The sequence below is a fragment of the Bos grunniens genome, chromosome 3 (genome assembly GCF_055505025.1).
Source record: "Bos grunniens cultivar Pamir isolate PY7600 chromosome 3, Bosgru_T2T1.0, whole genome shotgun sequence".
Lineage (NCBI taxonomy): Eukaryota > Metazoa > Chordata > Mammalia > Artiodactyla > Bovidae > Bos > Bos grunniens.
The window spans coordinates 40936246-40961711 of record NC_141167.1 but is presented as its reverse complement, the minus strand read 5'-3'; the positions used below and the strand labels follow the sequence as shown (position 1 = coordinate 40961711).

At 44.1% G+C, this 25466-nt stretch overlaps 1 protein-coding gene across 8 annotated transcripts in view; it reads left to right on the top strand.

The window, feature by feature from the left end:
- The window catches only part of JAK1 (Janus kinase 1), a 139599-nt gene that overhangs the window by 84702 nt on the left and 29431 nt on the right, over positions 1 to 25466 (top strand). For all 8 annotated transcript variants that reach the window (XM_086390383.1, XM_086390376.1, XM_086390380.1 and 5 more), the window contains 7 exons: positions 1335 to 1533; positions 5432 to 5555; positions 12177 to 12330; positions 15650 to 15813; positions 17657 to 17999; positions 19731 to 19916; positions 23991 to 24148. In XM_086390383.1, the coding sequence (XP_086246509.1) occupies positions 1335 to 1533; positions 5432 to 5555; positions 12177 to 12330; positions 15650 to 15813; positions 17657 to 17999; positions 19731 to 19916; positions 23991 to 24148 (1328 nt within the window). The remainder of the gene's footprint in view (positions 1 to 1334; positions 1534 to 5431; positions 5556 to 12176; positions 12331 to 15649; positions 15814 to 17656; positions 18000 to 19730; positions 19917 to 23990; positions 24149 to 25466) is intronic.

Sequence of the window (25466 nt, the reverse complement as noted above, 5' to 3'; positions counted from 1 at the left end):
GACATTTGAATAAGAGGATAGTAATTCAGTGTGCTCAGTGCAGTGTGGTGAGTTTGAGAGAGGGCATCTAACTCAGGAGATGGGGAGGTGGGATGGAGGTTCAGTGGAGGCCTCCTGCAGGAGGTAATATCCAAGCTGAGTTCTAAAGAAAATTGAAGTTTGCCATGAAAGGGATAAGGTGCGAAGGTACTCCTGGTGGAGGATCAGCCTGAGCAAAGGCAGGAAAATGAGAAAAATTACATTGGTTGTGGGTGGACTAGGGGGTAGGTAATAGGAAGATGGCAGCTTTGTGGATTTCAAGCCTGAAGTAAGAGACTGAGGGTGATGTGAGATGAGTCCTGTGAAGCTAGCTGGCCAGGTGAGGGAAGGCCCCTATAGGAGCTTAGAGTTGGTCTCTAGATTAATGGGGAGTCTTTAGAGGGTCTGATGTGTGCTTTGGGGGCAAAGTGAAGGTTGGCTTGGTAGGCAGGAGGAAAGTAGGAACCTGGGGTCAGAGAAGTTAGTTTGAGGCCTTTGGTGTTGGGGTGAGGGGGAGAAAGAACACATAAGGCTTTCTCTAGTTTCCCCCTCTTTTCTCTCTGCATCCAAGGTTAAGTTGCTGAGGTTGGCTCTTTGATTCTAGTTTCTGTCCCCACTAAGGGGCCTCAGGTGAGTAACTTATTTGCAAACTTCTCACCCGTGGGTTCTGACCTTTGAAAGCAAGGCTTCTGGCTCACATTCTGGTGCCACAGAGTGCAGCCCATTGACCTCCCCGTCTGTGGGGTGAAGGGGCCTGGCTGCACTCATTAATTCTCATGACCTGTCCATGTAGTTTATGAACACGAGTCCGTAGTCCTTTTGTGTGTACTGTCTCAGAGCCAGCCCCGAGGTAGATTCTAGGGGCACGAAGATAAGTAAGGATAGTTAATGCCCTCACTGAGCTTGTCATTTACTGGGAGATAGACATAAAATTAAAAGGCAGTATAATTTGTGCCAGTAGGTCTAGTGGTAGCAGGAATATTAGTAACATTAACATCAGTGGTTCCAGAATGAGACACATTTTTCAGCTGTAACTTATGTGGAAATAGAGAATATAAATTTAGGTCATGTCTAAATCACTCTGATTTTTGAGAATATGGTATTACAATAATTTATTCATTAGAGTGCATAATTGATTACCTTCCATGGTTGCTCCTGCTGTAAGCTCCCATGCATTTGATTTTCATGGAGGGAAGGAGCAGGAGGGAGGTCCTTATCTAATACCATATCTTTCTACTTGCTTCCCTTCAAAACACTCTTTGACCAACTTTTAGCACCTAGAATGACCATGTAATCTCATTTTCCTTCCACTCCAGTATCTAAATATAAAAGAGGACTGCAGTGCCATGGCTTTCTGTGCTAAAATGAGGAGCTCCAAGAAGGCAGAGATGAATCTGGAGGCCCCTGAGCCGGGGGTGGAGGTGCTCTTCTACCTGTCGGATAGGGAGCCTCTCCGGCTGGGCGGTGGAGAGTACACGGCGGAGGAGCTGTGCATTCGGGCGGCGCAGGAGTGCTGTGAGTACCAGCAGCTGCCCAGGGCCCTAGCAGGGCCTGGTCTCTGCCCCTGGCAGCTCCACTGGGGGAAAGAGGAGTGGGCTCGGGGGCTCAGCTGTTCTGCCCAGCCTCAATCACTGACTGACATTCAACCTTATGCCGGTGGATTAATTCTGAGAATTTCACTTTTTACTGTCTTCACTGCAACGTGACTTATTCCTTCTCTGTCACTAATGGGGTCTGAGAAAATGATGCTTAGTTTTCTAATTTCCCCTGTATCTGTGAAATTGGAATAATGTCAGCACTAAATGAATAAAGCACAAAGCTACAAGCTCAGTAAGTACCATCTCTCAGTATGTTAATAATTTAAAACTTCTGAAAAATGTCATCTGTCCTTATGCTGCCATGGCCTGCCTCTTTTGTGCCTGACACCCACCTCCCTGCCCCAGCAATATCGTGATGCTAAATTGAAGTGAGAAGTTAAGTGTCACTTTGTGGCTTTGTCAGCTTGCCAAGTTGTGAAAAGGAAGGACAGTGAAGCTGTGAACAACACAATCCTTTTTTATATATATATATATATATATATTTTTTTTTTTTTTTTTTAAGTGAGACTTGTCTTACTAAAGTTAGCCCATTGCCCTCAGAAGGTGGGAAGCCAAACTAACAAAATAAAGCCCTTTTCGTTATCCTTTAAACTTGGGGTCATTGGCAGTTTTTGCCTACCTGCTTTTAAATGACAGGTGAAGTTAATTGATAGAAACTGAAAGGTCTAATCCACTTGGAGCTTGGTGATGGTTGTACAGCTTTGTAAATATATGAAAATTCATTGAATTATACACTTAAAATGGGTGAACTTTTTGGTATGCAAATTTCAGTAAAGCTGTTTTTAAAAAATCAACTCATTTCATCATGGTGGATTCACTAACTATGATGGCAGGTAGCCTGATCCGTTGCTTTACTTACATCATCTTTATTCCTCAGAGCAACTCTGAGGATTATTACAGTGGGGGTAGCGGGGGGATTGTATGGCTGTTGCCAGAATAAGCTACCTTGTCTCAGAGCCAGCCCTGAGTTAGGTTTGTCTAGAAAACCCATTTTCTTTCTGATCTGTCTTTCTGCTTAAAATTCTTTAAATACCAGAGTTCAAATAAAAGGGGAGAGGTTGGTGTGACAGCAGCTTTAAAAGTATTTGTAATTATTAATAGCCAAACAACTAGATGTAGATTGGTGGTTCTAAGACATTTTTAAAAACATTTTTCCCCCTTTCTCTTAAGATTTGGTTTATGGTGTTTATTCTCTTAGCCAAGTGTCTTGCCATTAGCATAGCAGCTTTAAACCTTAGTTTGTTAGCAAGGATCGTTTGTGCAGAATTGTCAGGCTGCAGTTAGTGAGAGGTTGAGGAATTGCTGTTACAAGAGGTAAGAGGGAGAGCCTGTGAATCTGAAGACAGACTCAGCCCCTATATCCCGTTACTCTGAGCTCAGGGTCAGTTTGGGGCATCAGTTTTTAAGCCCAGTCTGTAGAGGATGCGGAGAAGGCGATGGCACCCCACTCCAGTAGTCTTGCCTGGAAAATCCCATGGACGGAGGAGCCTGGTGGGCTGCAGTCCAGGGGGTCACTAAGAGTCGGATACGACTGAGCGACTTCACTTTCACTTTTCACTTTCATGCATTGGAGAAGGAAATGGCAACCCACTCCAGTGTTCTTGCCTGGAGAATCCCAGGGATGGGGGAGCCTGGTGGGCTGTCGTCTATGGGGTCGCACAGACTCGGACACGACTGAAGTGACTTAGTAGCTGAAGAGGATGATTATTAGCTTTTGTAACCAACTCAGGGGATTGTTGCAGAAATTAATATATGAATATGAAATACCACAGATTCTTGTAGCTTTTATTATTATTATGGTACATGATGTTTTGGGGGCAGTATTCTCATTTTTTACCAATATGCTGCTGCCGCTAAGTCGCTTTAGTTGTGTCCAACTCTATGCAACCCCATAGACGGCAGCCCACCAGGCTCCCCCGTCCCTGGGATTCTCCAGGCAAGAACACTGGAGTGGGTTGCCATTTCCTTCTCCAATGCATGAAAGTGAAAAGTGAAAGTGAAGTCGCTCAGTCGCGTCCGACCCTCAGCGACCCCATGGACTGCAGCCTTCCAGGCTCCTCCGTCCATGGGATTTTCCAGGCAAGAGTACTGGAGTAGGGTGCCATTGCCGTCTCCGTTTTACCAATATAGATAGGATAGAGTTTTGTTCTTTTATCTCTCATGATTTTACCTCCCTCGGTAGCTCTATCTGGATTTGAATGCCAGTCTTGCATTTTACTAGTTAAACAACCTTGAATCAGACTAAATCTCAGAGTTTCTTTGTAAAATGGCAGAAATAATACTTAACCACAAGAGGTATTAGGAGAATTAAAAGGTAGTAGATGTAGAGTATGCTAGCCTGATGCCTGATACTAAGTCCGCAGTAAATGTTGGTACTATGTAGGTATCTTTGATCTTCTTTTTTTAAGTAGTGATATTGTCTGAATCAGACCTGGGATAGAATTGTAGACTTACCTGTTTGATTACAGATAAATTATGCTTCAAATACGTGTTTCATATTCAAATATGGATATCTATAAAGAAAAGCTGGGTTTCCAGAGCAGTCCACAGAAGCCAGTTTATGAATGAAAATCCATTGTTTACCTGAAATATAGTCCTAGTAATACTGGATCCAAAAGCCATTTACCATAGTTTCCAATGGAAAATGCTCTTTGAAGTTTAGCTCTATCTTCTCTGCTACATGGAGTAGTGTGACTCTGAAGAAGTAACTCCCAAATAACTTGAGAAACAGAAGTTGAGGTATTCAGCAGAAGCATGAAGAAGCCAAGAAACCTGTAACTACTTAGTGTATGCATAGGAGAGAGTCCCTGCCTAGCTGGGCAGGGTCCGTGGGGGCCCCCGTCAGTGTCCATCTCTCTCCACGCATCTGCGTTGGGAATCAAGTGCCAGCTACCTCATGTCCCCCCCGCCCTCCTTTTTTTTGTTTGCCATACAAGTTCATTGTATCTTTGTTTGAGGCCTGACCACACATGAAAATATCAACAATAATTGATTATTTGTAATCATTCTCCTACCTTCTCCCACACTTTTAGATTACAGGTGTGTGTAATTTTAATCATGGGCTCAGAAGTTGAGTGGAAAGGTACTTTCCTGGCTTCATCATCTCCCTAATCTCTTCTAACATCCTTGCATCAAAGGAGGTATTTAGTTGAATAGGGAGGCAAGGCCACCTGTGGTCAACAGTTATGCTCTTGCTAGTTGGCTACTAGTAAAAAATACTTCAATAACTATATAGAGTACTTTTTTAGTGTATAATGGTAATAGATTTTAATCACTTTGGTTATTTATTCCAACACACAATTCACACACTACTGCCAGGAACGTATTTGCATGTTTAATGTGTAATCAGAGTATGTTAGAACTGCTTAAACACAGTTTAGGAGTGTAGGAGATAGATCAAGGATTTCTCAAATTCTAAGAGTGCTTCTCACTGTGATTAGCAAGGTGGAAAACAGGTGGAGTCTGGGACTCTCTCAGATGGCCTTTTTTTCTTTGAAGCAGAATTTGGTAAGACTGTCACAGACACTGTAATGAGAAATACTATTAGACTTTTATTTTTAAATGGTTTTTTACCTGGTTTGCCAGGCGCTATAGTCAATATTCCTGGGGAGCCATAATTTTTTATTATTATGTTTAAAACTGCCTGATTGTGCATGGTTCAAGTTGTATTTAGCTCTAAGAGGATGCAAATATGACCTGGATTCTTTTTGAATGAGAGAATTGCTGGTCTTTGCATATGTGGTGCTTTGGAAAAAGATGGCCAGATCTCTCTGTCTTTAATGGATCTCTCTGATCCATTCTTTACTTTTCCCCAGGTATCTCTCCTCTGTGTCACAACCTCTTTGCCCTGTATGACGAGAACACCAAGCTCTGGTATGCTCCGAATCGCACCGTCACCGTCGACGACAAAACGTCACTCCGGCTTCACTACCGGATGAGGTATGGTGCCTGCCCGTCTCCCTTGTGCAGTGGCGCCCGGCGGTTAGCCTGGAGGCCTGAGTCACTTACCAAGAGGCAGTGTAGTCATTTTTGTAATCTGTAAGTTTTGTATTTGCTTGCTGTGAGAAAAGACTTCTTCAGTATTTGGAAAACAATTCAAGATGAGTTTGATCACCTTCCTCTGCTGCATTTTAGAAAAGAAATCATTAAAAAGCAGAGGGTATTTTGAATAGAATTAGTACCTTACAGCAGAGTTTTTCATTCAGCGAATTATGGTTATGAGTTTAATTTAGGGAGTTATGACCAGAAATTTTTTTAGAGAGAGAGACGGATGAGAATAGATAATATCAGCATATATACATAACCTAAGAATATTGTTTTTATTTTTATTTATTTATTTATTTTTTAAGAATGTTGTTTTTAGATCTGTAGTTTGAGATTAATCTGTATGTTCTAGGTCATGGTATAATAAAATGTTTCTTAATATATAATCCGTATGTATTAGCTCGTTGTATAATAAGATGTTTCTTACTAGAGAGCTTGAGAAACACTGCTAAAGTGGAAACCTAGAAATCCTAGCTTGGTTTTGTTCTAAAGAGGTAGGTGTTTCAACCCACTGCCTGAGGACTTTGGTCTAGTGGGGCTATAATTTTTCTTCTAGTGAATATTTTATCTTTCCTCCCATATTGTAGACTTTGTGAAGTATCACATAGTCTCCTAAGGTGGCATAGTCAGTACTTCATCACTATAATCTCTTGAGTTTATAAGCATGTTTGATCTGTATGTTGAATTGGAAGTATGTTTATGAGATACTAGTTAACCACAAGCTTCCCTTTAGCTCAGTCAGTAAAGAATCTACCTGCAATGCAGGAGACCCAGGTTCGATTCCTGGGTTGGGAAAATTATCTGGAGAAGGAAATGGCAACCCACTCCAGTATGCTTGCTTGGAGAATCCCATGGACAGAGGAACCTGGAGGGCTGTAGTCCATGGGGTCACAAGAATCAGACACAAGTTAGCAACTAAACCACTTATCACCAGTTAACCATAGGTTCACAATGTATTTAGCAGAGATGCTAATAAATAGGGTGAATCCTTTTTGAAAAGAATCTTAACATACCTAGAGGGGATTAAGTCAGTGAGTTGGCTCAGGTGCTACTGGAATGCAGGGTCATGTAGAACAGCCTGGGGATCTCAGAGGCTCTCCACAGTACCTTTACTGCTATTTCCATTGATGGGTCAGTAGAGTTATTACCATTCTGCAGTGGCTGGGTGTTTTTCTCAGCGGAAGCTGAACCAGATGTATGTTCTTTGATAAGCATCCTGGGCTGACTTTTCTCCTCCCTCCTCACTCACCCTCGGTCTGACCTTGAGAGGTGTGTGTCATGAGAGATTTCATGCCCCAGGTTTAGGGAAATGTTCGTCCCACCCAGCTGAGCCTTCTGGCTAAATTTGGATTTATTTTTCAGAGTGTAATCCTGTTTCTGTGGCCTGGCGGTTGGCTCTGCAACCCAACATTGAAGCATGTATTTGTAGCTCGGAGTCTGGGAAGGAGGCTTGTCACTCAGTTCTAGTTCTTTCCCTCTAGGTTTTTAGACTCAGATTCTAGAATGATAGAATATGGGACTTGGAAGGGACTTGAGTTTGCCTGATTCAGCTCTTCCTGTTTTTTAGGGGGAAACTGATGTCCAAAAAAGACAAGTGAGTTACTCAAAGTTACATACATAATGACTCGTCTTGTTAGCACTAGAATCCTCTTGGTTGGTCATGTGAATGCCTCATGATGAAAAGCTGTCTTTCACAGCTCCCCATTTCTGTTGGGAATTCCCAGGTGGTACTAGTGGTAAAGACACCCACCCCAACCCCCATCGCCAGTGCAGGCAATGTAAGAGACCCAGGTTTGATCCCTGGGTTGAGAAGATTCCCTGGAGAATGAAATGGCAACCCGCTCCAGTATTCATGCCTGGAGAATCCCATGGACAGAGGAATCTTGTGGGCAACAGACCATGGGGTCTCACAGAGTTGGATACACACACACACGTTCCCGTTAGCTGCCAGGAAGTTCACGGCTGCCTCAATTTCGGCAGCTTGACTTTGTACCTGACATTGCGCTTCAACAGGATATTGCCTTGTTACCACAAACTCTTTGAACTTGGAAAGATCCCACCCTAAGCTAAGACATTTGCATTACAACAAACTATATAATTTTGAAACCTCATCATCTCACCACTAAAGAAGGTGTAATATGAAAATAAATGTTGGTGACTATTTCAGTGGAATCCCAGCTCTATTTGGGGCAGTATTTTTGTATTTTAATTATAGTTTTCTGCTTTCAGATAATTTTTTAGCTATCGTTTTATGATTTAGCTTAATATAAGACAAACATATTCTTTATTCCTTTTAAGAAAATCTAAATGAATTTCACTATCCATTAGTCAGATTCTATAGAAACCTAAAGAGAATTTGTTGTATATAATATCTGTACATAAGCTTAGACTATGTAATCATCTGTAGTATAATTTTCTCAAAAACTTACAAGGAAGGCATATCTCTCATTGATGGGTCTATCTGTCTGATGATCCCTTCCTCCCTCCTTCCTTCCTGCAGTATTCTTCCACATCATTCTGCAAAGGAATATAGTCCATTATCATACTACATTTATTTAGGTCATCCTTAATTTTTTTCCATTAGCATGTTGTAATATCAGGAATTGGTGGCCCAGGTTTAATAATTAATTATGAAAGGAGTGTACAATTTCTATCTTGAGGGTACTTACTGGTTTAGTCTTAATAGTGATTAAGTAGGTGTTGATTTTTTTTTTTCCTTGAAACATTTCCGTTGTTACACTTATTATATGTTTTTCTTGAAGTACAGTGAATTTGTAATTTGTTTCATATGCATAGCGTAATGATTCGATCTATTTTTTAAAAGATTTACTTATTTTACTTTCTGGTTGTGGTGGGTCTGTGTTGCTGCATGCAGGCTTTCTCTAGCGGTGAGTGGGGGTCTACTCTTTGTTGTGGTGTGCGGGCTTCACGCTGCAGTGGCTGCTCTCATTGTGCAGTGCTGGCTCTAGTCACTCGGGCTTCAGTAGTTGCGGCCTGAGCCCTCAGTAGTTGAGGCTCCTGGGCTCTTAGAGCAAAGGCCCAATACTTGTGGCTCACAGGCTTAGTTGCTCCATGGCATGTAGAATCTTCCAGATCAGGGATTGAACTGGTGTCCCTTGCATTGCAAGGTGGAGTCTTAACCATTGGACCACTGGGGAAGCCCTGTGATTCAGTATTTTTTATTTAATTTTATTTAAAGTTATTACAAAATAATGGCTATATTGCCCTGTGCCACATAATATATCCTTGTTACTTATGGAAGATGTTGATTTTGGCAGTCACTAATCTAAAGGTTTTTTTCATTTTAGTGTCTTGTTAAATAGAGAGCTATCAGTCTCTAACTATAGGCAATTTCCAGAGAGCCAGCCTTGTTTTAGGCTCCCTTCAGCCTTTCTGTAGTGAAGACGTTGTACGTTGCCTTATCTTGTTGAACATCTTACCAAAAGGATTCCAAGGCAAGGCTGGTCTCACAGCACTCAAAGACGGCAACCTTGGAAAATGTCCTCGTTCAGTCCCAAGGTGGTATGCTGGGTGCGTGGCTCTTTATCATAGAAATTCAGCGGGGATGTGGGAAATCCATAGTTCCTACTGGTTCAGGGAAAATCTGTCATCAATTCTGCTGTTTCAGACAGCTTCCTCTACCCTTGACATCCCTTTACCTCATTATCCCAAGTAATCTTCCATGCGTGCTGCATGCTAAGTCTCTTCAAAGAGTCATGTCCGACTCTTTGCTACCCCATGGACTGGGGCCCACGAGGCTCCACATGAGAATACTGGAGTTGGTTGCCATATCCTCCTCCAGGGATCTTCCCGACACAGGAATCGAACCCTCATCTCTTAATGTCTCCTGCATTGGCAGGCAGGTTCTTTACCACTGGCGCCACCTGGGGAGCCCAGAAGTGGAAATGTTAGTTGTTCACTTGTGTCTAACTCTTTGCAACCCCGTGGACTATAGCCTGCTAGGATCCTCGGTCCATGGGAGTTTGCAGGCAAGAATACTAGAGTGGGTTGCCATTTCCTTTTCCAGGGGATCTTCCCAACCCAGGGATTACACCCGCATGTCCTGCACTGGCAGGTGGATTCTTTCCCACTGCACCACCTGGGAATCGTATCTCTTTGTGAGAGGCCTGCTTTGAGCCTTTGTGTATGGAGAGCTTGGCACATAAATAGCACTTGGAAGCTCTAAGTTACTGTCTTCATCATCCTATTTAGACCTCTCACCTGTCTCCTCCCAGGCAGGACCACCCAGAACTTATAGTAGATCATTAGCTTGTTGTATGAATGATGAGAATGCTCCATTTTGGATTTCCCTCAGTGGTCCGAGGAGTCCGCCACGGCCTTGTCCCTCTTTTTCTGTCCCAGCTTCAGATTTCCTGCTTAGCCGCTGGGGCTGGTTCACCTCTACTGTCTGTCTGCCCAGGGCAGCCAGTCCTAGAGGAGTCCTCCTGGCCTGTGCTCTGTTCTGCCCTTGAAGAGCAGGCTTCTCAGCCTGGGGGCAGCATGGATGCCAGCTTCTTGGGCAGCTGAGAGCTACAGGCTTCTGCTTTCACGTGGGAGGGTATAGATGGGGACAGTCTTGTAGCTGCAGTTATGCTGCATGTGGACTCTGTAGATATATGGCTTTTTTCTGCCTGAGAGAGAGATGCCAAAGGCCACAGTCAAGTTATTAGTCACTTCGGTAAGTTACATAAAAGACGGGTTATAGAGAATCACTGGAAAGTTGTAAAATGTTGATTTTACCTTTAAAGTAACTTCTTACCCATCCTTCCCATTTTAATGACTACTTCTTGAATTAGGTCATTCATTTGCTGTTCATACATCCAACAAGCGTGTATTAAGCACCTGTTCTGTGCCAGGCGCTGTGGATTTAGTGATGAGCAGGACGGCTGAGGCCTCTGCCCCACGAAGCTCACGGCGTTGCCCAGGTGGTTGCCGCGGGAACCTGTTGTCTCTCGGCCTCTCTCGTTTCAGTCCATCTTCCAGGCAGATCCTGCCTCTCGTTGGTTTGGCTCACGGTCTTGCCTCTGCCTTCTGTGCCTGGTCTAGACTCCATAGCCTGCCTGGTGTTTGTTTAGTCTAGTCCCAACGCCCTTCCCAACCCTTTACCCTTCCCTGCCACTGCCCCAGCAGTGGGGGCAGCTTCTCCCTCCTTGGTCCTCCATTGAATCTTACTCGAGACTCTCATGTTTAAGAAAAACTTAGCTATGAGGCACAGTGCCTAGGGTTCACAGTGTTGTTAGGTCCCCACAGAAGTGTTTTAATTTCATTTAAGTTAAGAAAAAAAGAAATCCAACCTGGATTATATTCAACTTTATACCACCACAGTTGTTATATTTATATTTACCTGTAATATTTTTGTTATGGAGGAAAGGAAAGCTGTGTGAGGTCCATGGAAGTCACCGTGTAGCCCTGTCTGTGAGATGTGCCCTCTGGTCTGTTGCTTTGACATTACTGTTGAATTTGCCTGATTGCCTCTAGACAGGGGATTCACAGCAGGCAGGGGCTGTGCCTGAGAACCGCTGGCCTTCCAGAGCCTGGCCAGGTCCTGCATACCCCACATTCTGCCAGGATAGCTCTCTGACAGGTGCATGGGTTCAATGGCAACTCCTTTTGAGGAGTAGATTTTATTTGTTCCTTCCTCATGCTATCATGGTTTATCCTCAGCACATGGGCATGTCAAGGGAGAGAGACCCAGGGACCTGCTGAGTCTGTAACTTAAAGCTGTCCTGGATCAGTTTGGCTTACTCACCTTCATACCTTCCAGAATCCCTGGTGTTTCTGTTATAGGTGGCAGAGAAAAGAAGTAGTGGAGAAAACATGCTCTTGATCTTAGGTCACCTACTCTCTTGGAACCTCAGTTTTCCTCCTCTATAAAATGGAAGTGGTGAAACATAACTTGTACAATTACTGTAACCATTAAGTAGCATATATAAAGTGTTCATTAGGTCAGGGTACTGCAGCTGATGCTTGAAATAGTGTGCATGTATTTCTTCTGTTTTAAAACTTTGTTCATTGTAAGATAAAGTATCAGTAACAGCAATCTGAAAAATAGGAAACACTGCTATATTAACTGTATGTCTTAACTGTGTGATGAAGCTAGATTTCAGAAATATTAAACTGAATGAAATAGGTCTTGGGTTCAAGGTAGGCTGGCATCATAAAGGTGGAGCAAGTGGCTGGGCCAACTTCTAGTTCTAGTCAGCAGTGTTTTCCTGTTTAGGAAGACATAGTGGAAAGTCAGAGGTGCTATCTCCGTGATCTTAAGGAAGTCACCTTATCTCCTTGAGTCATAGGCGAGGTTCCAGCAGGACGCTCTTCACAGAGTGCAGTAAGAATGAAAGAAAAGGACCTTATAAACAGTGAAGTGCTTACCCAGATGAAAGGTCTGTCTGTTTGCTTACTTCTCAGGGAAGTTTAGCCTGCGGCACTGATCACCCTGGGTAGAACCAGGACTCCCCTCCCATGCATGCCAGGGTCCTCTTTCCCATGATTAACCGTCATCTTCCTGCCTTTCAGGTTCTATTTCACCAACTGGCATGGGACCAACGACAATGAACAATCAGTATGGCGACATTCTCCAAAGAAGCAGAAAAACGGCTACGAGAAAAAAAAAGTTCCAGATGCAACACCTCTCCTTGACGCCAGCTCGCTGGAGTATCTGTTTGCTCAGGTAAGACGTTTGGGCCCAGGGAAGCCTGGAGTTCGTGGAGTGGGTAAGACATGGCAGGGGTCAGATTCCCTGGTGCAGCCGACCGTGGTGGCCGCTTAGATGCTTTATGACCTGTTCCGTGGGTCGTTCTCGCCAGCCTGGACTTGCTCCCGGTGAGGGGAAGGGAAGGCAGTTCAGCATCCAGTGGGGGCTGGTTATCCACTTGTGGGCCTTTCCCCATCCCTTGTTCCCCCAACCCCATTCAATTCCTCTCTGTGGTGCCTCTGCACCGAGAGCAGAGGGGAGCTCTAAGTGAGGGATGGTATCATTGAGCAGGGTTGGTCATGAAGGTGCTTCTCAGCAGTCACAGAGGGCAAGGAGGTGGCTGCTCTGAGTCATAGCGGTGGTGAGTGGAATGGTTAGACACTAGAGAAAAGCCAGAAAGTGAAGTTCAAGTCACCCGAATTATATTAACTTGAGATAACTAGCATTTTTATTTGTGTGCTTCCTGATTTTATCATTGGAGAAAGCAATGGCACCCCACTCCAGTACTCTTGCCTGGAGAATCCCATGGACGGAGGAGCCTGGTAGGCTGCAGATACGTACCATGCACTCGTAGTATCTGAAAATATCTTATTCGGAGTGTCTGTGTACTTCTTGCTAAGCTGCTGCAGATACTGTGGTGAGCAAGACAGACATGGTCTCTGCAAGCCCCAGATATTTAATTGAATTGGACAAACAAAACAAGCAGATAAAATGATACATAGATAATACACAAGGAATTGTGAAAAGTTCTATGAACGAAAAAGCTTTTGTTGTAAGGAATGTGGGGAGGGAGGTTTGAATGGGGAGAGCTAATTTAAATAGTATAATCAGAGGTCTCTCCAAAGAGGTGGCATTTGTACTGAACTTTGAAGAATAAAAAAGTGTCTGCATTTCTCAGGGAGCAGTAGGGAAAGTATTTCTTTGGAGAGGAGCAAAGTTTTTCAAAGGCAGCACTGTTGACACTTGGGGCTGGATGATTCTCTGCTGTAAGGCGCTGGGCACTGTGGAATATTTACGTGCACCCCTGGCCTCCCTGCTCCTTGGGTGCCAAGTAGCATCATCGTTGTGGCAGTAGAGTTGGAGGGAAATGGATGGATCTGCGATTAATTTTGGAGGTGGACTTGATGTGACTTGCTGTGAAGTTGGATGTGAAAGGTTGAGGGTGGAAGCATCGAAGATGATTTTGAGATTTGTATTTTGGGCAGTGTCTGACAGATAATGGAGTGATTCCCTGCATAGGAAAGAGTGGATGCAGCAGGTTGGAAAAGGGGGGATGGAAACAAGGAGCTCTCTTTCAGAGATACCTGTGAGATATGCAAGTGGAGATTCCTGGTAGGAAGTTGAGTATGATACTGGAATCCAGAGGAAAAGCCAGCCTTCATTTAACTAACCATTGTTTCTAAACGTTTTTGGTTTTTTGTCCCCCTGTTACACTATCACTGTTACAAAACAGCCTCAAATATATTTCTGAATATGTGTTCTCCTTATTATTTCCTTAGGATGTAGTGTTTCACATTTGGGTTTTGTGTCACAGTCGTCATCTGCTATACAGCTTTAGTTATTGATTGCACTTTCCATAACATATCTGAGGAGTGGCCTCAGAGACTGCAGAGAAGTGAAACGGCACAGCCCTGGGCAGATACTGTGTGGAAAAAGTAAATAGTGAACCGGCGATTTTCACATTGGCCTTTTTGAATCCAGCCTCCCAGTTTTACACATATTCATGTCCGAGATTGATTCTTTTACTTTTTTGGAAGAAAAAGTGTAAAGAAAGAGTGCCCCATACTTCAGGAGTGAGTATGACATTAGAATCTGACATTTCAGAGCTTCGGGAATGAATTACTTGAGGTAGTTGTACAGTGATGTTTACAGAAAATCACAGCCAGATGAAACAGTTTCGAATTTTGTTCTCTTTCACACACACTGCTGGCAGAGATGATTGTTGTTGGTCCTAAGTAATTTATAGAAGCAGTCAGTGTCCTATTCTCACTGACAGAAACCAGCAGTCCTGCCTTGAAAAAAGGAGAACGGCAGCGGTGAGAACCCTTCATCCAAAACCCATTAAAGTTGCTTCAGGGAAAGTGAGTGTCTTCCTGATGTAGGACCACCACCCCAGACTTCATGTCTGCCTCTTTCCAAGCTGGAGAAAGGCTAACAGTCCCTTCCTGAGAGCTTGGTCCACTTGCAGTCGGTGAGAAGAGACCGAGTGTGACTGTGGCTCCGTGTTGCAGAGCCGCAGCCCTGTAGTCACATCTGGTCTGATACCCATTGCTCTCCACCCCTCACCACACGCACACACTCATGAGGTCCTCGGTGCCCACAGGGCTATGTCTTTATACTTGTCTTTGGTTTTGGTAACTACTTGAGGTTATGTATTTCCATTTGTTCTTCTTTCTTTTCTGGAGTCTCCATGAGATCAGGGATGTGGTTTGGTCTGCTGCTAGCACCTTGAATATCTGGCCCATAATTAGTTCTTGTTAGTCAATAATTACCAACTGAGTGAGTGATGTTATTTAACCTTTTGGTGCCTTAGATTCCTCATCTGTTAGGCAGAGTTGATGGTGGTAGCATCCCCCTCATAGGGCTGTTGTAAAGATTAAATGAAATAGTGAATGAGGAACCTCGCACAGTGCCTAGCACTCAGGGCAGGGCTTAATAAAGGGGACTGAGCAGTGATGTTATTGTCATTACTCTGTACAAGACAGGTACATATTGGCCGCTGCTTTTTAGTTTTCATTTTTGTTTTCTGAAGCCCTCATGGACTCTTGGAATGTGTGGCATACCTCCATGAGTGAGGGGTTGTATTTTGAGGATGCGTTTCACTATTAGAAACTTTAACAGCAGATGTTGAAAAAACTCACATGTGGTCATAACCCAGTGTAGAATCTGGATTCCTTCTCCTTTCTGTAAATCTACATCAGGAGGGAGGTGGGTGCTCAGTTCATTGTGGAGCTAACAAATGATCAAACCCCAGCCAGCTGTCACCTCCCATGCCCTGGTGCAGTCCAAGCCTAGTACATGCTACTTTTTACCATCACTTCCATGGGAAGCCCTGTGGAGGGGCTTCATGACTTTTAAAGGAATGAATTAACCTGGGGAAAACATTTCCCAAGCCCTTTCATACCCAACTGTTGAGAAAGAGGTGCCAGGGAAACTAAATCTCATTAGTCTCATTGCTGTACTGCATTTTGGGTGGCACTTCGCTGTGTGGGGAACCTTCCTCCTAAGATCAGAAATGTGGGCGGATGCTTAAAACTTAAGTGGTGATTCATTTCTTCTCATCTCTGTTCCAAAGGGACAGTATGATTTGGTCAAATGCCTGGCTCCCATTCGAGACCCCAAGACGGAGCAGGATGGGCACGACATTGAGAACGAGTGTCTTGGGATGGCCGTGCTGGCCATCTCCCACTACGCCATGATGAAGAAGATGCAATTGCCAGAACTCCCCAAGGACATCAGGTAAACCTTCCTGCTGGCTGAAAAACTGATTGTGGGGATGGTGTTATTTTTATACATTCTCATACACCTCAGTGGTTGGCTGACTACTGCCTTCTGCAGAGCCAGCTTTTTTTAAGAATATTTATAATAAAAGGTAGTACAATTATCATTGTGTCCTGAATTGGAATGTTGGCTGACGACCTCAGAAATGTGTACTAGGGTGAAAGTTCTGGGCTGGGTCGCCAGTCAAATGAGTGGCCCACATGCCCTCCCCCTTGCTCTCTGCCCATGCTGGGCATTGGCATCTGTCCCTGCACTTTTTCCTTTTGTGCTGGATCTGTCCTAAAATCCTTCTTGATGTAGCTCTAATGCAGCTGCTATCATTTCCAGCCTGTACTGGTTCACTGGAGAGCTGTTAATTCCAATGTGAAGCACAATCAACTGTTACCTTAAGAAAATTATATTTACTTAAAAATTATCATTTGCAAGCAAGTCCTTCTGAAGGAATATTCAATCTGTATAACTTCCACCTATCTATGAAATACTAATATAATTTTTATTTTATTTTTTTGGCCACCCACCCATCATGGGGGAAATCTTAGTTCTCCAGCCAGGGTCAAACTGATGCTCTCTGCAGTGTAAACACAGTCTTAACCATTGGACCACCAGGGAAGTCTGGAAATATACTTTTTAAATCAATGCACTATTATGTCTGTCCCAAGACAGTCACTTTAAGAGGGGATTATTTCTAGCAGTGTTATTTGTGATAGGTGGCATGCACCTTCTCGTAAGGCTACATCTTGTGTCTCCCTGCCCTTGCCCAGAGTCTGGAGCAGATCACAAGGTGCTCCTCAGAAATGCAGGGACTGGTGAGACACATGCTGCGCTGTTTTCTCCTGTTTCTGTGGCGCTTGCTCTGGGGATCTCTGTATTTTTGCATGAGGCTAAAGTCAAAAATAGCTCTCCTCTGACCTTCCCCTCCGTTACATTAATCTAAAAAAGAAGTTACAGTATTTGTTGGGGACAAATTTCAAGCTCCACAGTTTTCCGCTGTTGTGAAACTATCAGTGCGGCAGGGATTCCCCTGTGCTGGGTGCTTTCTCAGGCTGAGTCTCCCCACTTGTTTTACCGCCAGCAGACTTGCTCTCTTTTTTCTCGGGTGTTCGTACCCCTCTTAAAGCTGGGTCTTGTTCTCACAGTGTATCCATTTGCTGTGATTCTTAGTCATAGATACTCTCTCATTAGCACCTGGATGGTTAACTAATCTTTCACTTTATCTGTTGATCCATTTAATGTATCTGGGACATTTGCACACAGCAAACACTAGGTCTTTTGTATTTGATTAGCTTTTATGTGTTTTTCCTATTTCTTACAAAGGCAACCTGTGATCTTTATAGAAAAACTGTCAAATAGATGTGCAAGTAGAACGTGTGAAGCATCTGCCATCACTCTTGACACCTTCCAGGTGGCTTTCTAACCGCTGAGGTTCTGGCTGAACCTTAGCAACAGTGTGTTCATGTGAACGCAGTGTACGTGGGAAGGAACAGTGACGTTAGCAAACAAAAACACAAAGCTGCCATTTTGCTGCCTGCTTTTGTGACCCAGAAAATCTGATGATTCCTGTAGGAATTTCCATTTCAGTAAAATCTATGGAACAGGTACTTGTCTCTCTTCTTTCAGTCCCTCTTCACCTCCATCTCCCTATGATTGTCATCCTGAGTTTTACTCCAAGACCTCTGGGAGTAGAACCTTTCTCATTTGGCAACACAGAGAAGGAAGGGTTACAGGCTTACGTTTGTTTCTGAGCTATTCTGCTAACCTATACATAAAAAAGAGATTTTTTTTCTTTCAAACTTTCTTTTAGCTACAAGCGATATATTCCAGAAACATTGAATAAGTCCATCAGACAGAGGAACCTTCTCACCAGGATGCGGATAAATAATGTTTTCAAGGATTTTCTAAAGGAGTTTAACAACAAGACCATTTGTGACAGCAGCGTGTCCACGCACGACCTGAAGGTGAAATACCTGGCTACCTTGGAAACTTTGACAAAACATTATGGTGCTGAAATATTTGAGACTTCCATGCTACTGATTTCATCAGAAAATGAGATGAATCGGTTCCATCCAAATGATAGTGGAAATGTTCTCTGCTATGAAGTGATGGTGACTGGAAATCTTGGAATCCAGTGGAGACAGAAACCACATGTAAGTGCCGACAGGGGCTGGTTAGAACATCCTGTGTCACGTGGTGTGTTCTGTGTATTCTGTTGGTATTATTTCTTTGCATGTTCATCACGCCTGTCAGCTGAGTTTGTTTCATGGGCTAGAGAGAGTGTATCATTCATCTTTTATTGTGTCCATGTAGCAGTAGATCTAAATAAATATTGAGTTCTGTAGGGAAATAGAGAAATGTAGCATATTGCAATATGTAATAATATAGTAATAGCAGACATTTACCAAGTGTTTACCATGTACCAAGTACTTTTCTAAGTAATTTTCATGGATTAACTCACTTATTCTTTAAATTTATGAGAGATACTACCATTTCCCCTACTTTATAGATGAACAGAAAGAGGTACAGACAAGCTAAGAAATTTGCCCAAGGTCGTAATTAACTAATAAGTGATTGTGCCAAGAATTGATTTTAGGTCCTTGGCTCCATGAAATAGGGTAATTTTTCTTGCAATTTGGAACTTCTTTTTGAAGTGTTTATTGAATGAGGCAATAGACCAGATTGGTTTAAAAGCATGGGTTTTAAAGCTAAATAGACCTGGTTCACATCCTAGCTCCACTGTTTATATTTACATGGCCTTGGGAGGGTTACTTCATATATAGTCACATATTCGTTATTCATCTATAAAAAGGTAACACTTACTGTACTACCTTATAGTGTTGTTGAGAAAACTGTCATTTAGCATAGACTTATGTAATAATAAATGGTGTATAATAAATGCTCAATAAATAATTATAGCTGCTATCATCATTATTTGGGCTTCCCTGGTGGCTCAGACAGTAAAGCGTCTGCCTGCAATGTGGGAGACCCAGGTTCGATCCTTGGGTTGGAAAGATCCCCTGGAGAAGGAAATGGCAACCCACTCCACTACTCTTGCCTGGAAAATTCCATGGACAGAGGAGCCTTATAGGCTACAGTCCATGGGGTCACAAAGAGTCGGACACGACTGAGCGGCTTCACTTCTTCTTCTTCTACTATTGATGTAAAGGTGAAATTTACTTTCTACTCCTGTTTTATTCTCATGCTAAAATAATGCCAAACACTTAACAAGCACTTTCTGTGTAGTATGGGTACTATTATTAAGAACCTACCTTCTGCTCTAAGAACCCTGTGAATACATAAGATCTCTGTTTTATGGATGGGTAAATGCAGGCTCAAAAAGATGACCTAACTAGTTAAATAACTGGCAGAGTCAGGATCTTATCCAGATCTCTAGTCTCCAAGACTCTGCTACACAAAATATGTAAGCTTGTACAGACACGTATGACTCCCCAAGTTATCCAAGCATGGGATTCATACCTGCCCTTGAAAATTCCAACTTGATTATGGCTGTCTAGTCAAGATAGTCAGTGGTAGATTCTAAAAGGAGAAAGCCCATGCTCAGCTGGGGGGACCTGATTGTAGATGTACGTCTAGCGGGCAGTTATTTCCGTTCCTGAATTTGCTTGTACATTACAGATTATGTTAAGAGTTTAGTCAGTGTGTCCTTTAAGGTCTTTTCCAGGGGTAGGGTCCTAAGAATCCCTGGTGGGACCTGAATAAGCCCATGGGTGCTGGCTCTCCCAGTTCCTCCATCAGTCCAGGCACTCTGGCTTTCTCTTGCTTGGCTGCAAGGCCCTATGTTCTTTTGCCAGGAGAAAATGAGAAATGCCAGGAGAAAATGAGAAAGCTGGCTTCACCCTGTCGCTTATGCATTTTATCAGATTGTTCCTGTTGAAAAGGAAAAAAACAAACTGAAACGGAAAAAACTGGAAAATAAACACAAGAAGGATGAGGAAAAAAACAAAATCCGAGAAGAGTGGAACAATTTTTCTTACTTCCCTGAGATCACTCACATTGTAATCAAGGAGTCTGTGGTCAGCATTAATAAGCAGGACAACAAAAAAATGGTAAGTTTCCTCCAGAAGTGATTCGGCCGGGGTTTGGTGCTGGGAGGGGACTTTGCTGAGGACAGTTATGCAGCACGTGCTCTTCAAGGTTCCTGTCCCCAAGAGAAAATCTTGTGATCATCTTATTTAAGCCAGAAAGTCCCTGTTGCTGACATTGACATTATCAGTGTCTGTGTTTAAGTTACCTGAGTGCGTTCTAGTGCCTTTCTTTGTTCTTAAAATGAAAACAGGATTTGTTATCCTCCCAAAGATATTTCAGTATCAATATTCAGTTCACAAAAATTAGTGGATTTGAAAAAAAATTTGGTGAGTGAGGGTTAGCATTTTCTCCCAAGGGCTCCTGCACGGCCCTCCTGCTGAGTTGGGTGGGTCACCTGGGATGAGGTCGGTGGGAAGCCCCGCTTTGCACTTGAGTGGACTGTTGGGCCGGTGGCTGTGGCCACAGTGACAGTCCTCGTCATGGTGTCAGGCACACCCAAGTGACTCTCGGACAGAGGAAGGAGTATTCAACTTCACTTCCTCTTTTCTGGTATCACTTGAGGACATGATCTAGACAGGCAGGCCAGTTTGGCAGGGGAAGTGGGAGCCCAGCCAAAACAAACATGTTTGTGTCAGGGAAGTCACGGCCGACTGCTCGTGGAAAGGACAGGATGGTGAGACACAGTGCTCCGTGCAGTAGAGGTGGTCACCTAGGGAAGTACCGTGTTTTGCCTGAAATTGGCAGATTTTACTGTGTCAAAATCCTAACACTCAGTGCTGGGAAAGAATCTGGTGATGCAGTTTAGGGCAAGTGGTCATCCTTTTCTATCTAGAGTAATTAGTCTTTTGGGTATACCTTTTGGGAAAGCAGTTTGATTTGTTATGTTTAGTCGCTTAGTCGCCTCCAGCTCTTCGCAACCCGGTGGACTGCAGCATGTCATGCTTCTCTGTTCTTCACTGTCTCCCAGGGTTTGCTCAGACTCATGTCCATTGAGTCGGTGCCATCCAGCCATCTCATCAGCCTTCTCCTCCTGCCCTCAGTCTTTTCCCAGCATCAGGGTCTTTTCCAGTGAGTCAGCTCTTCTCATCAGGTAGCCAAAGTTTTGGAGCTTCAGCATCAGTCCTTCCAGTGAATATCCAGGGTTGATTTCCTTTAGGATTGACTAGTTTGATCTCCTCGCTGTCCAAGATAACATGTATTAAAAGGCTTGAAAATATCTACATATCCCTCCATTCAGGAAATGAGGATCTGTCTTTCAGAAACAGTGAGATGCAGGCAGTGGGCGATGAGTGAGAATGTTTATCCCAGCAGCAGTTACTGTGTCAAAAATGCTGAAACTAACCTGCACATATGATTATAGGAAAACGAGAAAATAAAATACAACTCATCTGAGAAGTAGAATATTAGGTAAACAAATTGCTGAATTTTTAAAAATCTGGAAGAATGCTTCATAAATGGAAAAAAGCAGAATATGAAACTTAATGGAACCAATTTTGTTTTAAAAAGTTTAAAGCATGCACATGCTGTTAGGAAAATAATCAAATATTAACAACTATTTGTTTATGATGGTATTATGAGTGATTTTAACTTTTAATTCTCCCTATCCTCCCTTTTTTCAAAATAAAGATACATTGATTGCCTAAGAAAACTGTAGTAAAAATGTGATGGAAGACATAGAAGAGCCCAGATAGATGTTAGTGGAAACATGGAAAATGGCAAGAGGGAGAAAACAGAAATAAATGCTATTTATTCAGCATATTTGGAGAAGAAAATGGCAACCCACTCCAGTATTATTGCCTGGAGAATCCTGTGGACAGAGGGGCCTGGTGGGCTGCTGTCCGTAGGGTTGCACAGAGTCAGACATGACTGAAGTGACTTAGCAGTAGCATCAGCAGCATTCAGCATGTTATAGACATAAAGTCATATTGTCAGGATTTCAGCTGCACTTCCAGTGGGCAGTCTGAGACTTCAGGAGAGCTGTAGAAACTTGCACAGGGTCAGCTCCAGCCTGTACTGATTTGGGCTCCAAGGTGTCCTCTCCCTCGCGGACTCCGTAGTGAGGGAGAGCTTGGCACATCTGTGGTCTGGCTGTTCCAACATGGGCAAACCCTGGAGACATGGCCGAGAAGAAGGAACGGCAGCCAGTGGGTGCAGGCTTTGAGAGCCTTCCCTGTCCTGTCCTAGCTGACAGTCAAGGGCAGCACCCAGATGGCGCGCCTGTCGTCTAGGCCAGGGCTCACCCTGGCCACCCGGGCTCACCCTGGCCACCCGGGCCCACCCAGGCTGGCGGCTCTGTGCCAAGCTGCAGTGCTTGTGGGGCTGGGGGAGGCGAGAAAAAACCCTTACTTGATCTCCTCGTTACTTTTTCTTTTACAAATACGAGGCCTGCTATGCGCCAGGTACTTCCTGTTGTAAAGACTTTGCAAATACGAACTCTTTTCATTTTCTTATTGACTGTATGAAGTGGGTATTTTATTATTCCCATTTTACGAAGGAGGAATCTGAGGCACAAAAAAGCTAAATAACAGCCAAGGTCATACAACTGTGACATTAAATCATTTGAAATTGCTGATATTTGATAATTTTTGACAAAAAATGATGATTACATATGCTTAAATATACATAGAAACACTGAGGTTTGAACCCAGATAAACTGGCTCCTGAAGCTGGTGGGTTAACCCTGTGTAATGCTTTTTCTCATTTATCTCATCCCCCATCCCTTCCCAGCCATGGGATTTCCAAGCTGTATTTTGGTTGCCGCTTTCAGGAAAGCATGATGCGACCATGTTATCAGATCATATCTTGATTTATCTCTTCTGTCTGCATCTTCTTGACATCTCCCCTTTCTATTCAGACTTCTGCTTTCAGAGAACTTAAACACTTACATGGTTTCATTTGTATGTAGTTGGGTGAAGGGCTACCCAAGCCAGACTGTCTTGCCTTTGCTCTTTGGGGCTCTGCAGGGAGATGCTGGGTCATACCTTAAAGGAAACCCACTTAGCACAGAGCCTCCTTCCTGATCACGATCCCTATGGTAGTCCTGCCCTCTCTTGGCCTCCTTGGCTCACAGCCCCAAAGCAGCTTTCCTTTGGCATCATAGCTAACTCTCATTATAAGCCCTTTACCTCCATTCTGCTGGTTGCTTATATCCCTCTGCCCGCACCCCTTCATCGGTCTCGTCTCTGCTTTTCTCTGCCACCAGCCTTTTCTTTCTCCATTGTTATGGAAAGAGTGTTATACTCCAGTGTCGTTTTGCCCTTCTCTTAAGGCTCCAGTGTGTGTTAATGTTAGTATTTTTGTGAGCCAAAGCTCTAAATCACGGCTTTATATACCTTCCTTCATCAGATGTTCCTGGTTGACCCCACAGTTCCAACTCAAATAAATGCTCATCTCTGTTCAGGGTTATAGGATTAAGACAAAAACCTCACCTGTCTTTCCCTCGGAGCATTTTTCTTCCTTCCATGAAAACTCCCTCCCTCCTCCTCTTCTCTCTTGCCTTTGCCTCTCCCGCTGTGAGTAATACTGGGCCTCCTCCAGACCCTCAGAGTTCCCTAATCTCACAACCTCATCATTGTGTCTGGGACCGTTCCTGAATTAAAATCCAGAGTTTCACCCTCTGAGCCAGCTCTGGATGGGATAAAGCACCTGTGCCTCTTTCTTTTTCTATAAGCAGGAATAATGTGTAGTGCCAGGACCAGGGTACCACCTGCACACTCTCTGTTCTTCCCGCCTCCACTCTTTTATGTTGTTGCCACCTTGAATCAGCCTTCCTCTTCCATCTGGTCCCAGGGGCAGCTTCTCCATGGTCTCATGTCTCCCACACAGCTGCCTGTCCCCTGCTCCCCCTATATACACTATTCTTCATCCAAAAAAAGGTTTGAGGTAATAGATAAAAGAGTGTGGTGAACAGTCAGAATTGTTTATAAATGCAAGGGTGCAGTTACTGTCAACAGAAGGAGCTTCCCTGCGGGGTCATGCATCCTCCATTATGTTGAACATGAATATCTTCTCACTGTGTACCTGCCCAGAGAGTCAGCTGCTGCTTGAGATGGCAGGCGTGTGATGTAACCATGGGCATTTCTGCTCTCTTGCAGGAACTGAAGCTCTCTTCCCACGAGGAGGCCTTGTCCTTCGTGTCCCTGGTCGATGGCTACTTCCGGCTCACGGCAGACGCCCATCACTACCTCTGCACTGACGTGGCTCCCCCATTGATCGTCCACAACATACAGAATGGCTGTCATGGTCCAATCTGGTTGGTTCGATAACTTTTCCAGTTATCTTTGGTGTGAAAAGAACAAAGAGATGAAGGGGAGGGTGGCCTTCTCAGGCATGGGTGTCATCAAGCATTAGGCTGAGCACTTCCTTGGTGCCCTTGACTGTCCCTGCCATCCTGGCCAGGCCTTCCCGTCACCTCTTCTCCGTTATGTGGGTGTCCTCACAGTTGAACCCCTCACCTCTCCATAGCTGACCCAGAAGCGCTATACATCCTAACTCCTTGCTGTGCTAAACGCTCTGGGTGATGCGAGAAAGATAGCGCATAGATCTCCTCAGCAGATGGTGTAGTGAGAAACAGAATCCCGAGTGGGCTTGTCCTCCGGTGCCAGATGCACAGTGAGGGTGACCAAGCCTCAGTGCTGGAAGGGCTTTGCTGGGTGTCTCGTCCCACCTGTATCTCAGACACCTCTGGTGATGGCGCCCCTAGTGCTTCACAAGGCAGCGAGAAGCTTGGAGCTCTGCAGACTTGCTCACCCTTCTGATGGGGAGTTGAGGTCTGCCTCCTTGTAGGTTCTGTCTACTCATCTGAGTTCTGCAGTTTGGAATGGTAGGAATTCAACTTCCTCTTATCCATGACCGTCCTTCAGGAAAAGGAACACAGCTACTAGGTTTCTTCTGAGTCTCTTCCAGACCACAGTGTATCTGTGGAAGCACCTCTTCAGCCACCTTTTGCACGAAGCGGTCCCCACCTTCTTCCCGATCCTGGGTGCCTTGTGGACCGGCAGTTTGTCAGTGGTATGGTCCCAGCATGGAGAGGCTCTCACACACACAGAATTGCAGAGCAAGGGCTGAGCTTTATAATAAAGCATGGCCCTCAGATATCTAACTATAGTTAAGCGTCAGGGCTGTGGCACCTGCTTCTCCCCTTAGATTGGAAAGCCCTCCCTCCCGAGTCCATACACCCACCACTTCCTTTAGGGTCACTCACATGTCACCTTATTGGTGAAGTCTTCCCTGACCACCTTATATAAAATAATGACACCTCTTTCCCCTCTGTACCCGACCCTCCCTGACTCCTTCAGTCTGCTTTATTTGTTTTCAGTGACATTTATTGCCTCCTGCCACGTTCAGTTTATGTACTTTGATTCTGTCTGCCTGCGCTTATCACCCGATGACTTGGAGCCCTTGGTGCCCTTCTAACACAGATTGACCACACAGCCCCCTTACCAGCCTCATTGAGCAGAACTCACTGCATGTAGTAACCTCACGTGTGGATTTATTGAGCAGCTGTTTGTTCACTGCATCCTGTGTGCGAGACTCTTCCGTCCTGGGGACACAGGAGTGTCGGACAGGCA